The sequence below is a fragment of the Hetaerina americana genome, unplaced genomic scaffold (assembly GCF_022747635.1).
Source record: "Hetaerina americana unplaced genomic scaffold, ioHetAmer1.1.p SCAF_14, whole genome shotgun sequence".
In the NCBI taxonomy this organism is placed as follows: Eukaryota; Metazoa; Arthropoda; class Insecta; order Odonata; family Calopterygidae; genus Hetaerina; species Hetaerina americana.
In genome coordinates, this window is record NW_027286514.1 from 4,250,137 (window position 1) to 4,265,834 (window position 15,698).

The 15,698-nt window shown below is 39.5% G+C and overlaps 1 protein-coding gene across 1 annotated transcript in view; it reads left to right on the top strand.

Annotated features, from left to right (window-relative positions):
* The window catches only part of LOC139686389 (igLON family member 5-like), a 534,172-nt gene that overhangs the window by 440,704 nt on the left and 77,770 nt on the right, over positions 1-15,698 (top strand). Inside the window, exons 7-8 of the mRNA XM_071583582.1 lie at positions 382-688; positions 14,914-15,062. Coding sequence (XP_071439683.1) covers positions 382-688; positions 14,914-15,026 — 420 coding nt within the window. The 3' untranslated portion in view covers positions 15,027-15,062. The remainder of the gene's footprint in view (positions 1-381; positions 689-14,913; positions 15,063-15,698) is intronic.

Genomic DNA, 15,698 nt, shown 5'->3' on the forward strand with positions numbered 1-15,698 from the left:
AATAAAACCTAAAAAATCCACATGAAAATAAACTTTAATGCGACTCAGGTTTTACTGCAGTGCAGGACTATCAGGCCTGATGATGCTGTATCGCAGTGAAAACTGGGTCGCATTAAATTTTATTTTTCATGTGGATTTAAAAAGTTTTATTTTGACATTCTTCATCTTGAAATTTGAATGCTGCACAGTCCTGGTAACAAGGCGGTTCACATTTATCGACCATCACTCGTGGGCTGACCGCTCTTCCATCCCCTCGTCACCCCACGTCACCCGTGCTTGATCCTTCCGGGACCGGGGTGGTCCTTCCTGAAAACGGCCCACGCCCATGCCCCAAAACGCCCGTCTCTCCCAACTGACGCCCCTTCTTCTGTCTCCTTGCAGAGCCCCACGCCGCCTCAGTACGTGTTCTGGTACCACAACGATAGGATGATCAACTATGACACGTCCAGCCCCGGCGGTGGGGTCACGGTGGGCGCGTCGCAGGGCGGCGTGGCGGGGGCGGCGGCCCCGGGCGCCGGGGCGGGAGCGGCAGCTGCCCCGGGCGGCGGCGTGTCCGTCAGCACGGAGCCCGGACCGAAGACGCACAGCCGCCTCCTTATCAGCCGAGCCACGCTCGGACACTCTGGGAACTACTCCTGTCGGGCATCCAACACCAACCCCAGCACCATCCACGTCTTCGTGTCCAGAGGTGAGTGCACATCTACGGTGGCCGCACGGATTCCACGAAAACAATTGGGGTCACAAATTCGGACCATATGACACAAACATCTAGACCATGAGGGCGAATGGACATTTGGCGGTATTGGAACTTAAATTTTTCTGTGGCGTATTGCTCCTTAATCTTCGCCGTTGGCGAACTGAATAAGTTTAAATCTGCGACGTCTTCCGCTGGTGCAATACTGAATTCTAATCCATTAAACTTGTAACAGAAAAACTTTTAACATAATACAATAATAAAAATTAAATAATGTGACATTAAAATGCTTATTTTTTCGACATAATTGTTTCTAAAAATATAATGGTCGCTCTCTATTAAACACCCAAAAGCCATGGTAAAGTTTCAATGATGACAGTCAAATACTTACGTTTGATATTGATTCAAGGAACTCATAATACATAAATAAAGAAGATAGGAATATATTGGGGAGATTATCGGTGGACCGTCGTGTAAGACATACCTGTATTACGTGTCATCCTTAACCAAAATCCCGTAATTTCTAGTAATGCATTAAATAATTAACCATTTATTGTAAATGTGAACCCAGGCTGTCATTAGCTTTGGTGCAGAGGAGTAAACCAAAAGCTAATACTATGAATAGCTCATTTTTATTCTGCGGGTAATTTGTGTTGCGAATTGTGTGGAATACCTGCTTGCTGACTGCTTTGCTACATTAAATGCCAAATGCAAGATGAAAAGCAGAACTTAATATTTAGCCATTTCAATAGGCGTAACAGTACAATGTGTAGCGACCACTAGGGGCTTAAATTGTCCCTTCCACCATCCTCCACTGTCCTCTTAACAAATACAATAGCGGCAGTAGCCATGCTAATGAATAGTCCGCTGAATAAAATTGTCTGAGGCGTCACTTTGTGGAAGCGATTCATATCGGAAAAGAAAGAAATACTTGGTTGTTCCACATATATTTTATTAACACGACCTAGGTTTCGACTTACAAAGTCATCATCAGGTAAAGAACAGAAGACACAGGGCTTTATATAGTGGATAGAGAACTGGAGAGGGGAGGTGTTTGAGAAGAGGGAGGAGGGGAAAGAGAAAGGGAAATGGTGTGTAAGTTTGGGGGGAGGGGGAGAAGACGGTTGTGTATGGCGTCGGGGTGGGAGATTACGGTTGGGTACTGCTTCAGGGGGGGAGAGGGGCTGAGGAACAGAGGGAGGTCCAGGAGGGGGGAACGGGAGGAATAAGTTAGGTCATTAACTAGAATACCCTTAAGGTGACTATTCTTTGAAATTTCCAACCGTTCCAAGGCATCTAATCTTAAGCCTTTTTTCTCTACATGCAGAATTTTGGGGACAAAGTCACTGGAGTGGTTGTTTTCTATAAGGTGCTGGGCAAAATTGGATGACATATTTCCGTTTTTAAAACAAGCGTAATGTTCCTTGACACGATCACTGAATTTCCTTCCGGTTTGTCCAATGTAGAAGGCAGAGCACTCACAACACAATTGATAAACTCCACTCCTTTCCAATGCGGGAATTTTGTCCTTGCAGTTTGATAAAAGGTTCCCTAAGTTGGCTCTATTATAGAAGGCAGGTTTAATATTGTTTCCTGCAAGGGATCTGGTGACTCTCCTCCCTCTTCTCAAACACCTCCCCTCTCCAGTTCTCTATCCACTATATAAAGCCCTGTGTCTTCTGTTCTTTACCTGATGATGACTTTGTAAGTCGAAACCTAGGTCGTGTTAATAAAATATATGTGGAACAACCAAGTATTTCTTTCTTTTCCGAATAGTCCGCTTTCAATGATGCCAGAAAAACGAAGATAACTCTCCGAATGACCTACTTCCCCCCTGAAAAACAGAACCGAGGTTCTCATTGTCGCCGAGTCTCTTGCGTTATCGGAATAAAAGCTCAAAGTTTCGTATTTGAGACTTTGATCGCACTGAATCAGGGATTTCGGAAAAATGAATTTCGAAAAATAGACATGTATAATTTCCAAGCGAGTGCAAAAAATCACCTAGTCAGGGCACAGTCTTGTTATCTATCCACAAGCCATACGATTTTGCTTGAGGTATCCCACAAGCACTCCGTTATATTTTGTTATCCACATTTTCTCTCCTGTTATTCTCTCCTTTCACACACTCGCAGTCCGCATTCGTCCTCATTACCTTCCCCATTTTCCCATGGCCACCGTTCCACCATGGAATCAATGTTCGAGCCGTTTTTACATAATTCTCTTCCCATCTTGTCCACCATTTATTAAATTACCCTCGCATACGTATTTTCCAAGAGATTCTCTCTATACTATCGTTTCGAAAAACCGCAGATATCCCAAAGTAGGCATAATTTTCGATTCCTACTGTGGCAAGGTTGTTTCTGTTACAATTAAAAATAAAATTAAGAAGCAAAGAAGAATAACGGAGAGGAATATCTATTATGATTCTTTTTCGCGAGGCTGTTTTCGTGTGATCTTAGGCTCGCACTTTTTTCCGTTCTGGTTGATAAATGATCTTCTTGCTTCGCGGATTTCGCAAAGCAGGATTGGTTTTTATCGTATTGAACCAAGTCGCGAGATGACAGATCGAAGCTAAATCCTTCCGATAGCAATCTTTTTCTTACTGGCATGTAAATTATCTTATATCTACCATTGTTACCTTATACTGGATTTCCGAAGTAATCTCATTCTAGCGCCGCTTCTCATACGTACGCCGTGGCACCAACTTTGTTCCCGCCCTAATCCTCTTTCATCCACCGACTCGAATGCGATTATTCTCTCTTTATTTACTTTCATTGTTTACCTTTCTTCGCGACTAAAGGGCTACCATTTTATTCCTTCGCGCAGTGGATTTCATTCTTTTCGCCCTTGGAATGAGTATCTTCTCTCCACCCCTTCTCCCCGGGGTAATTCCCTCTGCTTCCTAAGATCAGTGTTCCCCACCACTGGAGTGCTTTCAGACCGCGTATTGCGGATGAAAGGAGAATGAAATACCCACGGATAATGTGAATTCGTGTGAGATGGCTCGGATCTGGAGATGAGCTTAAACAATACGGTTAGCTGACGCGATTACCTTCCTCTCTCTGTAACGTTTATATCAGTGGATTAAATACTAAGATAGCTCACCCTGCTTTGAATTTAAATAATCTATGAATAAGGCGTTTCCTGTTTTTTTTCTACCGCCGCGAATATACACCCACATAATTCAAAAAATAATATATTCTCAACCTATATAATGCCTATTCAAAGTACAAGGTTTTTATAAAATTTATTAGGAAAAATTTCGGAAAAATAGATTTATATCCGATTTTAATGCAGTGCCTAAACACTCTTCAAATTATGACATCCCTTTGTCGCCGACACACTTGCCGGCGAACGGCTTTCCCACGACTCGAAGGCTCCGTGGCAGGCGGATTCCGGAAGGAGGCCCTCTTAAGGGTACCCGTACAAACTTCATAGACGGCGCTTAAAATCCCATGGTGGGGTTATTTGAGAAAGTATATTACTTTTGGGAATAGGAAATAGCCTGCTGGTGCCAAACCGTAAGGGGTTTGGGGAATCATCGAGATAACGCTTTTCGTCAGGTAATACGTTGCAATGGAGCAGGTGTGCCTGGGTGTATTGTCGTGATGTAATTCCCAATTTCTGACGATGGCTGGCTTCACTCGGTTGAAAACTCTCTTCATTTTTTTTGGCACTCTTTGGTTCTAAGCAACAGTCTACCCCATTGGTACAAATTCGTGGTAGACCATCCCCATGGCGTCGAAGAAAACTATGGCATAGATTTCACTGAAGATTTACTCATTCGAGCCTTTTTTGGACGAGGTGATGGTGCCATACGGAACTTAGCCGTTGTTTCTGGGTCGCATTTGACTGTTTAACTTTCTTCTCCCGTGATTCCGTTGCCCAAAAAGTCGAGGCTTTCTTCCTCCCGAAGCAGAAAGTCTTCCCAAGCACATACTAGACTTAGCTCTTGGTCGTCCGTCAAGACCTTCAGGACGAGTTTAGCGGAGATTTTTTGCACCGCCAAATTTTCAGTGATGTTGGTGTGCATTTTCATCTTAAGTATCAATATTAATACGATCTGAAATTGTGCGCGCACTAAACCGACGGTCTGACTTCAGCACTTCACGTGCACGTTGTCATTGGTCCTTGATGTCGACGTCCGTTCAGCGCAGGGCTAGTCCTCCGCACTTTCTCGGCCATCTTTGAGCCACTTAAAAATTTCATTTTGTGTCATGCTTTCATCCTTGAACATTTGGCAAATGATGCCAAACGTCTCCGTGTCTGATTTTCCCAGTCCAACAAATAGTTTGATGACATACCACTGTTCAATAGTTCGCTGTAATTGCACCGAGTCACTCGACGGGGGTCCACTAAAAACACCATCTGGCCCTAAAAGACACTGGTAGGCGCTTGTTGAAGATCAGACCCCGCACCATCGAGCCTGTGTGGTGTGGGCGCGCTGCAACGTACATTCAAGCCAGGAAAAAAATGATCCCGATAAATAATAAACAAACCTTGTAGTTCTTTTTTAAATGCATTTTTCTTAGCTTTCAAACGATTACTTTAATTTGACTTTTTATCTTGTAAGTGTCTTGGACCAGGATAGTACGCCAAGATAGGAATGTAAGAAGAAGAATAGTGTGAGGCAAAGACGCTTTCAAAAGAAGGAATGAATAAATGGCAGGGACTGTAACTGGATTAGAAGAACAGTCTCTGAGCTGTGAAATGTCAGTAATATGCCTTATTAGGAGAGGCTAAGAAATGCAGAAGTGTAAACTGCGTCCATTCAAAATCTACCTCGAACATTAGCAAATAATAGATGTGTATAGTTAATGAAAAGAATACAATCAAATATATGGTTTTGGTTTATTACATAAAACTACACTATCATTTACCGAATTAAAATTACCGCCAAATAAAATGCAACTTTTCTGTTTAAGATAATAGGGTGCACGAAGTTCCTCTTAGAATGGTAAAAAATTAGTGAAATTATTCAATATTAATTCTTTTCGTATCATTTGTCATATAATTTGCTTAGCGTTCAAGTATTATCTCAACCATCAATTCTTCTCCTTTTGTTTTTTTCCAATGGTCATGAAGACCGGCAACCTATTTCACAGATAGGGGAGAGTCCCCGGGATCCGCGTATTTTTTGTGGAATTGGAGGCGTAGAGCCAGTCCAAGGCTGACTTACGGGTGAGATGGAGGACCGCTCTCACACCTGAGCTGAATACCGCTCCCCCCCGATGGATCGTGTTTTGTTATCGGTTGGAGTCGGATCCTTGCAGAAGTTGTTACCTTGTCGAGAAACAAATGCCTTAAAACTCGTATCCCTGTACGTATCCATTGTCAAAAATAATGTGCAAGTTACTCATTATTCAGCTCTTTTCATGCACTGAGAATGAAATGACGTTTGAGGGATTTAGTGTGTATCAAAATTTGGATCTACTTAAGTGAAAGGTCACGGATCGAGCTTGTAAATCTTAGCAACTGGCGCCCTCTAAAATCCCTGTGAATGACAGTTTTTTTGTTCTTGTGAGGGGAAACTAGCTCTCAAATTTCGAGAATTATTAGACATTATGTTTCTCCAAGAACGAGGGTCGGGATAATGGTAATGAATGTTCCATGGAGAAGACTTTATTTGCGATTTTATGGCACCATTGATTCATTATGATGATGGAAAAGGTCTTGAAAGGAAGAGCAACAGCAATTGAGGTTTATTTCCCTTTTTTACTAATTGTGAAGTGTATGAATGGGTTTAAGAATTGAAGGATCCGTACTGCTTCCGTGAATTAACGTCGCGTAGCGTAATGTGGGTTTAAGAATTATTTTCCTCGGAATAGAACGTAAGTTCAAAAGGGCAGCCTATGTAAAAATGAATGGCAGTTAACTCTTCAACATTGTGGGGGAAGTGATTGCTTTTACTAAATCCCAATTAGAGACTACTGCCGCTGAGTCCAAGTCACCTTGAGTGTAGGGGGTGATGATAAAAAGGCTGCCCCTTTTTTTTTATCGCTGAGTAGAAGATGTGTTTGTACTACCTTGATCAAAAAGTTCCCGGAATAACCACCGTGTGGCGCTCCCATCGTTCCGATTTGAGTTCTGTTTTTTTTGTTAAATTGGTACATCTGTTGTGGATATAGTATTCCCTTTAAATCTTAGTGTCATAACTTGACATTTGCAAAAGTTACGTAGCCAAAAGTACATCTATCTCTGTGTGTGTTGGCGATTTTTTACAATTGCAGAAATGGATTTAAATTTGCAACAACGAACTTGTATTAAATTTTGCGTAAAAAACGGATTTAGTGGCGCAGGGACGTTGGAAATGTTCGAAAAGTGTTTCGGCAACGATTCTCTAAAAAAAACGGTCGTTTACCAGTGGCACGAGCGGTTCAGAAGTGGTCGTGAGTCAATCGAAGATGATGAACGCAGCGGCAGACCATCGACATCGAAAGTCGGTGAAAAAATTGATAAAGTAAAAGAAATGTTGGTCAATAACCGCAAATTAACCATCAGAGAAATAGCGGAGGACTTGAACATTGCCTATGGATCCGCCCAAGACATTGTGGTTAATGATTTGGGTTTCCGTCGTGTAGCAGCAAAGTTGGTGCCGAAAGACCTCAATTTCATGCAAAAATGAGACCGTGTTGACGTCGCAAAAGACATGATTTGCGAGGCTGAATCCGATCCCACATTCATCAAAAGGATCATTACTGGAGACGAGACGTGGGTTTATGAGTACGACACGCAATCCAGACATCAGGCAAGTGAATGGCGTTCACCAAATGAGCCGAGACCAAAAAAACCACGTCGTTTTCAGTCAAAAAAGAAGGCAATGCTGACGGTTTTCATGGATTACAACGGTGTAGTGCATCATGAATTTTTGCCAGAAGGCCAGACAGTAAACAAAGAGTATTATTTGGGCGTTATGAGACGTTTGCGTGAAGCAATTCGCCGAAAGAGACCAGAAATGTGGGCAGAAAACTCGTGGATTTTGCCCCATGATAACGCACCGTCGCACAGTGCTATCATTATTCGTAATTTTTTGACGAAAAATGCAACAAATACCATCCAACAGCCACCGAATTCACCTGATTTGGCTCCCTGTGACTTCTTTCTGTTCAATCGAGTTAAAAAACCATTACGGGGAACGCGTTTTAGCAGCCGAGAGGAAGTAATGGAAAAATCGCAGGAAGCACTGATGGACATACCGAAAACCGAATATAAAAAATGTTTCGAGGATTTGATCAAGCGCTGGCATAAGTGTGTTGCAGTCGATGGGGATTACTTTGAAGGGGACAATATAGATTTAGATGAATAAACTTGTATTTTTAATTTTCTGAATAAATTCCGGGAAATTTTTGATCAAGGTAGTATATCCTATTGCTGGACGGATACGCATCAGAGGCGAGTCTGACGTTCCTCCGAGGGAACATAGCGGGGAATGACCTGAGCCTCCTAAACGCCCTTTTGCACCACAAGGCCCAATCAAACCGTCGCTCGCAATTATTCTGGGACCCAGAGTCCGAGGACGGAGATTGACATAGGGACCCTAAACCACGCTCGTTCTTGAGGGTTGCCACCGTGACGGGGAGAATAGACCTTGAAGTCGGTGCCAAGAAACAGCAGATGACGGAGGCTTTCTGATAGAAAACAAGTTTTTTTCGACGAATTTGTAATGCTATGATATGCTCATAATAGGAAAATATCTTGCTGTGCTTCATCGAGAATTCTTGTCGCGGAATATGTTAATTTAGAAAAAAAATATTTTTGCCATTTAGTGGAAATTTTTTAACGGAAATTATCGCACGGTTCTCCAGTGAAATGCTAAGCGCTGTGCAGTTGAGAATTTTCGTGGCAGTTATCTCCGAGTACATCATTGTCATTGGGAAAGAGAAATTTCGCATTTGTTTGTTTTTCTCCTGAACTGTAATAGTTTGCAAAGGCAGAATGTGTCTGTTTGTAAGGGGATCATCCTCTGCTATATCACTCGATTTTGGGTAATTCATGATCAAAGGCCGATTATTGTAAATTTGAGGGTGACAATTCACCGAGAACTTCCAAATTCCAATTGGGTTATCGGTGAATTCATTTTTTTTTGACGAAATTTATCTTCTTTAGTAACCAGACTTTACTTGTATTGTCATGAACAGTCATCATTCCGCAATTCTTTATTTAAATTGTTCACTTTGAGTACATGTAGAATTGAATGGTTGCGTTGATTGCACTGTATTGTAGTTTTAATTAGTTCCTACAAGGGAGATGACGATGCATTTTGTGGTGCCTCTCATCTATTGAGCAGTCTTCTCTAATAATCCCTGTACCAATCATTGCTAATTCATTTTGAAGAAATAGAATTGGAGGTATTCGACGAGTCCATCGCTCTCGACCGATGGATCTCTATAACGACTGGTCGCCCGACCTGGGGCCCAAATGTCATTACGATGATACAAATTTCGAGCAACAAGGTGCATCACAGATATTTTAGTTGAAAATCGCTAATTGGACTCAAAATTCAAAATAATACACCTGCTACAATCTACTCTCTTGATGGAGGTATACTTTTTCGTTTCCGTGCGATATTGTAGGTCTGAGTGACATATCTCGTATGACGAATCACATATCTCGTCTTTTCCTTCCTTTAAACTTTAAAAATTCTCTTCTCCCCAGACTATTTTCTATTGCAATGAACCAATATGATTTAGAATGTGAGGAATAAAAATTAATAATCTAATTAAATACTGCTTTAATATAGACTAAATCTTCATGCAGTACATGTTTTATACCATGTTATTTCACGTTTACAAATGAATTATTTGAATACTAGGCGTAGAAATGTTTACTCTGTTATATCTTAATTTTTTTCTTAGATATATTCTCTCAACAATAGGGAATGTGTGTATGTGTGCAACTTCTGTGAGTTACTTCCTTCTCTTCCTTGAGAAAGGTGGCTTTTACCACCAAATATTCGAAAACAAGTTTTTGTTTGTTTGTATTTATTTATATAGAATCACATACATATAGGTGCTATTCATATTTACGCTCCCTCAACTCAGGTAAATGCGTCTTACAGTTGATTGACGCCCTACTATCTATAAACACAGCTATACTATAATATAAAATATAAGACTATATATCATTTTGTTAATCATAATGTGGTATTACTTTACTGTCAGTTAATTGGATAAATAGATACATTGTATCCGGGAAACATTGAGGAGACAATTGGCATTTCTTTAGCTGTATTTTTGGCATCAAAGTGAACACTCCCTTGAATAAGTAATTAAATCTCCAAATCAAAGAGGTAGTAATATATTTTATGTTTTAAATTAACCTGTCTTAGATAATTACATTTATGAAATTATGTGGAGGCATTTGCAACCTTGACTCAAAAATAACGTCCACATAGACAATTACGTTAAATTATTCTTATCATATTAATAATCCTGATATGAGTTGATATTCATAGAATGAGATACACGATAGTAAAAAATCAATGCATTATGATGAAAGGGAAGCACTGTTGTAAAGCAGGAAAAAATTGCGGAACAAATATTTTTTAAACAGTATGGACAGCTAAACAAAGCTATCTAAGAAATAATCCAAAGGAAAACTCATAAAACATTGAAAAGAGTGAAAAATAATGCACTTAAGGAAAAACGGTAATCATTCTGGAAACAATTTATCATTCATATGATAGCAGAGCGAAATCTGAAGAAATGGCAAAGTCCATAAGACCATCGTCCTAATTTTAACTCTCAAATAGGTTACCCAGCCAAAGGAACTTTTCAAAAGCCCATATTGTCTATGTTTTACAGAATAAGCTCAGAAAAAAACGTAGGGGCGCAATTTCATCAAAATAAATAAAGATACAGGAGAAACTCTAACTCCGATATTAATAGCGGTTGTTGAAGACACCGTACCCAATGCCAATGCTCGTATTCCTTAATTTTGACCACAGCTTCAGTTTGTCATGCTTGGAAATTCGCTGCTGCCAGTCTACAAAGGTGGAATGGAGAAATATTTGGAGTGAAGTCAGAATACAGTCTTAAAGCGCGACATCTTGAAATCCTCAAATATGACATTGTATATTCTGGGGCTTTCTTTCCAGACAAAGGGAACATAATTGGCCGATACCTTCACACATCTAAAACTTACACTATGTGAAACACAGTTCAATTTTTTATTCAAAACATTATAAAGCCAGGGTACATAAGAAATGAAATAAATCCTGGTTGGTTATTTATCAAGAAAATCATGATATCTTTGGTCACATAATTGTTCGTTAAAATAATTGTAAAAAATTGGTTGAGCATTCACGCTGCAGATTGTGCAGTTTTTTACCTCACCCTAAATGAAAGTATTCATTGCATTAATTTTTTAAAAGGCATCCGGCATGTTATCAGGATAGGGCTACTTTCAATCCCATTGAATATCATTCAAGTACCCTTAAAGTGACAAAAGACAATCCTTTTTTAATTAATGCAATTTAAATCCAATTAGGTAATATTTTGTGCTGGAGAAGAGAAAAATCAATATAATATTATAATGAATTGTTTTAGAATGCATAAAATGAACTGTAGGACGGAATGGAAGGGGTAATTTGACATTTAAAAAAATATGCGTGGCGGAATTAGTTACTCTCGACTAACAAGTAGCTGAGAAATCTAATCTCAAACCTTTTAAGGGGCACACATGCAAGGGGAATATACGAGTGCGCTATGAAGGAATATAGCTTTATAATATTGGTGCGAAAATTTTGTAAATAAATAAACTAAATTTGGTATTTAACCTAGGTTAGATGGCATTTGGAATATGGCCGACAAGAACGGCATGGGGGGAGAGAGTGTGGATGCGTGCGCGTGTGAGCCTTCTTTAACGAGATTTCGGTGTTCGCTGATCAGCGTTCTTTAAACATCGTTTCCCCGCATCTCTACCCAATCTGATAAGGCCCTTCACACGCTTCCTATCTAATAACGTCATCAACCCACCCTCCTCGCGCCCTTTTTTTCACCTCCCATTTCCTAGAGAGACCATGGTTACCATTCTGCCCTTTCAGCCGTCGGTGCGCCACTCCCGTCGCGTCCCTCAAGCCGATCATACCGCTCGGATTCACCTTATGGCCCATTCTCCATTCCCTTGTGTCCGGGGCCCTTTGTGTAATTAATACCAGGCAAATAGATTAATTTAATCGGGATGGCCGCGACGCGGTATCTCATCTCTAAGGTCTTATCTTTAATTTTTATGCCTGCGTGCTTTAAACTGACTCGCTCCCACGCAGCCGCGATGTTAACTCCTAGTTTATCCGCGGTCGTTCTGCTTGGAATATCTCCGCTTGGAGTGATTTTCCTACGAAGTTGTTGTCGCGTAATCAGGGCGATGGCTCGCCGAGCGTGAGGGTTGCATTTGGCCCCCACCTTCGCCCCTCTTGGCCCCGCCGCTCCCTCCTGCCTGCCTGGGAAAGCGATCCCGGGGCCAGCTCATAAAGGATGAAGGGCCCTTTAACTTCTTTAGCATTGATCAGATCTTTTGTACCCTAACCATCCCCATTCAAAGGAGCAATTGGCAAACATTTTATAATTAATTTTTATTATTAATTAAAGCAGTTGTTTATTGTTTCCGGTTGATCTGCCGAAAAGCGGTGCATGCGAGAAATTTCATAGCTGAAAAGGTGATTTGACCGGACCGGTTTTTGACGTATTTTATTTCTTTAAAAACATGGAATATGAAGGGGAAATGTACTCTGGATTTGAAACTTTTTGTACCTGATGATTTTGCCTTTAGCAATGAAACCAGTCGTTTGTAAATAAACACTGAATAAAAGTGTTTTTTGTATTTTAATAGTACAAAAAATAGAACTTAGTTTGGTTAAATTTGCTAAATTGGAGCACTGCAAAATGGTTGTACAAAGCTCTTCCTGGAATTTTTCTCATTTCCCTAGTGCTTTCCATCATCCCTTCCCTTTAAGGGTTAAGGATTCCTGGGAAATAGGCCCCACCTAGAGTACGCTGTGGGTATGTGGGATCCTCGTGAGATAGGATTAGTTTAGGAACTAGATCGAGTGTGACGTAGAGTAGTTGGTTTGTGAAAAGTGGCTATGAACGACGTAGCAGTGTCACCACGCTGTTGAAAGAATTAGAATGGGGGCCACTATTTGGGCGTGGGATACAATCTGGGTTATATTTACTCAATAATTTGAGGCAAGCCACTTACCCGGGGATGGTAAGAACAAACTACTGGCCCCGAATTTCTACGGTAGATCAGATGACGTACGTAAAATCAGAGTGATGACTAGTTGATTAGATGGCTTAAAAATGACGTTTTTTCTATGCGCTATCAGAAATCAAAATAGATATGATCGCGGACACGAAGGCGATAATTAATATCGGTAGTGTTTATATTTTGTTGGTATCCTGCATGCATTTTTAGATGAGGCGTAGATAGAGTCATCTTCATACCGTTTTTAACGAATGATTTGAATATATCCTGTTATTGAATATTTTTGAGGGTAAAAAGCTTCATTCGTGTGAATAACTAATGTTCGAACTAATGTCTGTGTAATGGTATAGTGTGTGTAAATGCATGGCTGGTGCCCTAGCATTCCCCGCCACACTCCCTTCAAGTGGTATTTGGGGTATTACGTAGGCGTAGATAGATGTTGATAAAAGGCATTAGAGGGGCGAGGGGACTGTTAGTACTCAATTTCGCCCCGATAAAGACGCCTTATTACAATCATTACTCCAGAGTTAACCCGAAACATATATTTCTACGATTGCTGATATTTTAGGTGTAGGTCACTTAATGACATAGAGTGTGCAGCTGAGAACTATTACCGAAACCTGACATTTCTAATTATGTGCACTCAAAATATATTTTCCTATTACGCTACGCACCAGACAAAGGGAAATTATCATTATTTAATATCCATCTTTATTTTTACATCGACTTTATCCATTCCATAATCTTTTTCACCGATACTTCAAAGCTTTGGAGAAAGATTAATTCATTCATGTTACCCTGCAAGCCACCGCTAGGGTGTGTGACAGAGAGTGATTACACACCAGACTACAATTGGCATAAAATTCCGGGGAGAAAGAATTGTATTGCAATTGGATTGCAATAACTAAGCATTGAAATATTTCAAACTCACTGATATTCTCTTGATGATCGAAGACCAAGAGAGGCCTCTTCCCTATCAACAGGGTAATAAGGACCTCATATGAATCCCTTCATTATCTTTATTAATCAGCAGATCAGAACTGTATATTTTGTGCGGTGAAGTGCGAAAATGCCGTCGAATTTTAAATAGGGAAGGCATTTTAAAGTCTTTTTTTAACTTTTTTGTCTGTATTCGATGGGACAGAATTTTATACAGTTTTGCTTTCCTATAAAAATAGAGGAAAATATAACTCATGTCCTGGAGATTCAGCAGTTGCTGATTTCGGGATTGAAGTTTAAGCTCAAGTGTTTTAATGTTATTTTGGAAAAATTTTACTATCGATCATCCTGTGATTTTTAAAAATTCAGTATACAGAAGTTTTACGTACATTAATATCACAAAAGTCTGGTTTTAAATAGAGGCAAGAGAAATTTATTAATCATACGGATTTGATAGGACTAATGTTGATTTTTTAAATTAAGTGTTACCTGATTTTTAGCCCTTTTTCATTTAATTATTTATCGAATTAATGAATTACCATAGATATTAAATACTCAGCATATTGATTTTAGTAATAAAAAATATATTTTTATATCAAATTTAGAGAAGTTTTAATGGAGCAGCATTTGATTTTATTTCTAGTAGCCTATGGGAAAATTACTTGTAATTTATTATGTATATTCCAATTTCATACTTAATCATTACGAAACTCATAATTTTAATAAACTTTTGATTAAATTTATTTAAATGCCTGTTATCACTCTTCACCCCATCATTGAGTCCCCGATAGAGGTGCTCATTTGTCAACTCGATCATCTTGTCAAGGGTGATCAAATATGTCCAAATTGTCTTCTATTCTAATATTTATTGGTTTCCCCCCTGTTATTTTCTATTATCCTCTCCAATACCACATTATTTTCTTGAAAAATGTCTTGTATATTTTATTGTAATCCTTAAGATGTGAAGAATCAAAAGCTTAATTTAGGCTACGAAATACAATGTAAATTAATCGTGTAATTTATGCTTGCACAAGTTTTAATGTGAGTCTTGTCCCGTTTCCTTTCCATTTCCGTAGGAGATAATACTGCGGCCATTCAAGGACATGAATCTTCGTCAATGGCAACATTTTCTCTGCGAGATTTCCACGTGACTTTGATAGCGGCTATCCTGTCGTGGGTTGGAAGGTGAGGAGGAGACTTCATGTCGTTTGGTAGGAAGGATGTGGTGAGTAAGAATATTGTTCATCTTTTATCAATTGTAAATCAAATTATTAAATTATTTGACTAATTAAATGGGTACATATTTGATTTAATAATTGACCAATGTTTTGTTAAGTTTTAAAAATGAAAGAAGTGACTTGGTAGTTCCACACGAACCTTATTAGAATAGGACCTAAGTTTAACTTTGGACGTCATCATACCTGATGATGAGGTCCAACGTCGTAACCTAGGTGGTATTTTAATAAAGTTCGCGTGGAATTGCCAAGTTACTTCTTTCATTTTAAATACGTTGAGTAATTTCATAAAAAGTTACTCCGGAGGTAAAAAAACTTTGTTAATTTGTTCGATATTTATTTTTTTTCAAAACGTAATATCTAGGATAGTGGCATTCCGTGAAGAATTTAAATCAACTGACTGAAGCTGTAGCACCTTTATTTAACAAACTACTTTCCAAACCGTAATTGAAGTATTTTTCCATCATATTATAAATATGTTTGTTTCACAGTCATAATCGCATCTTTCCGATTTAGGATTTAGTGTAATAGATTATCAGCCAAACGCTTAGAAATGGATCACTTTCTTTTCAAATTCAAATCGGTGGCGTGTGACCGTAATCGTCTCCACTTGTGCGTACGTATTT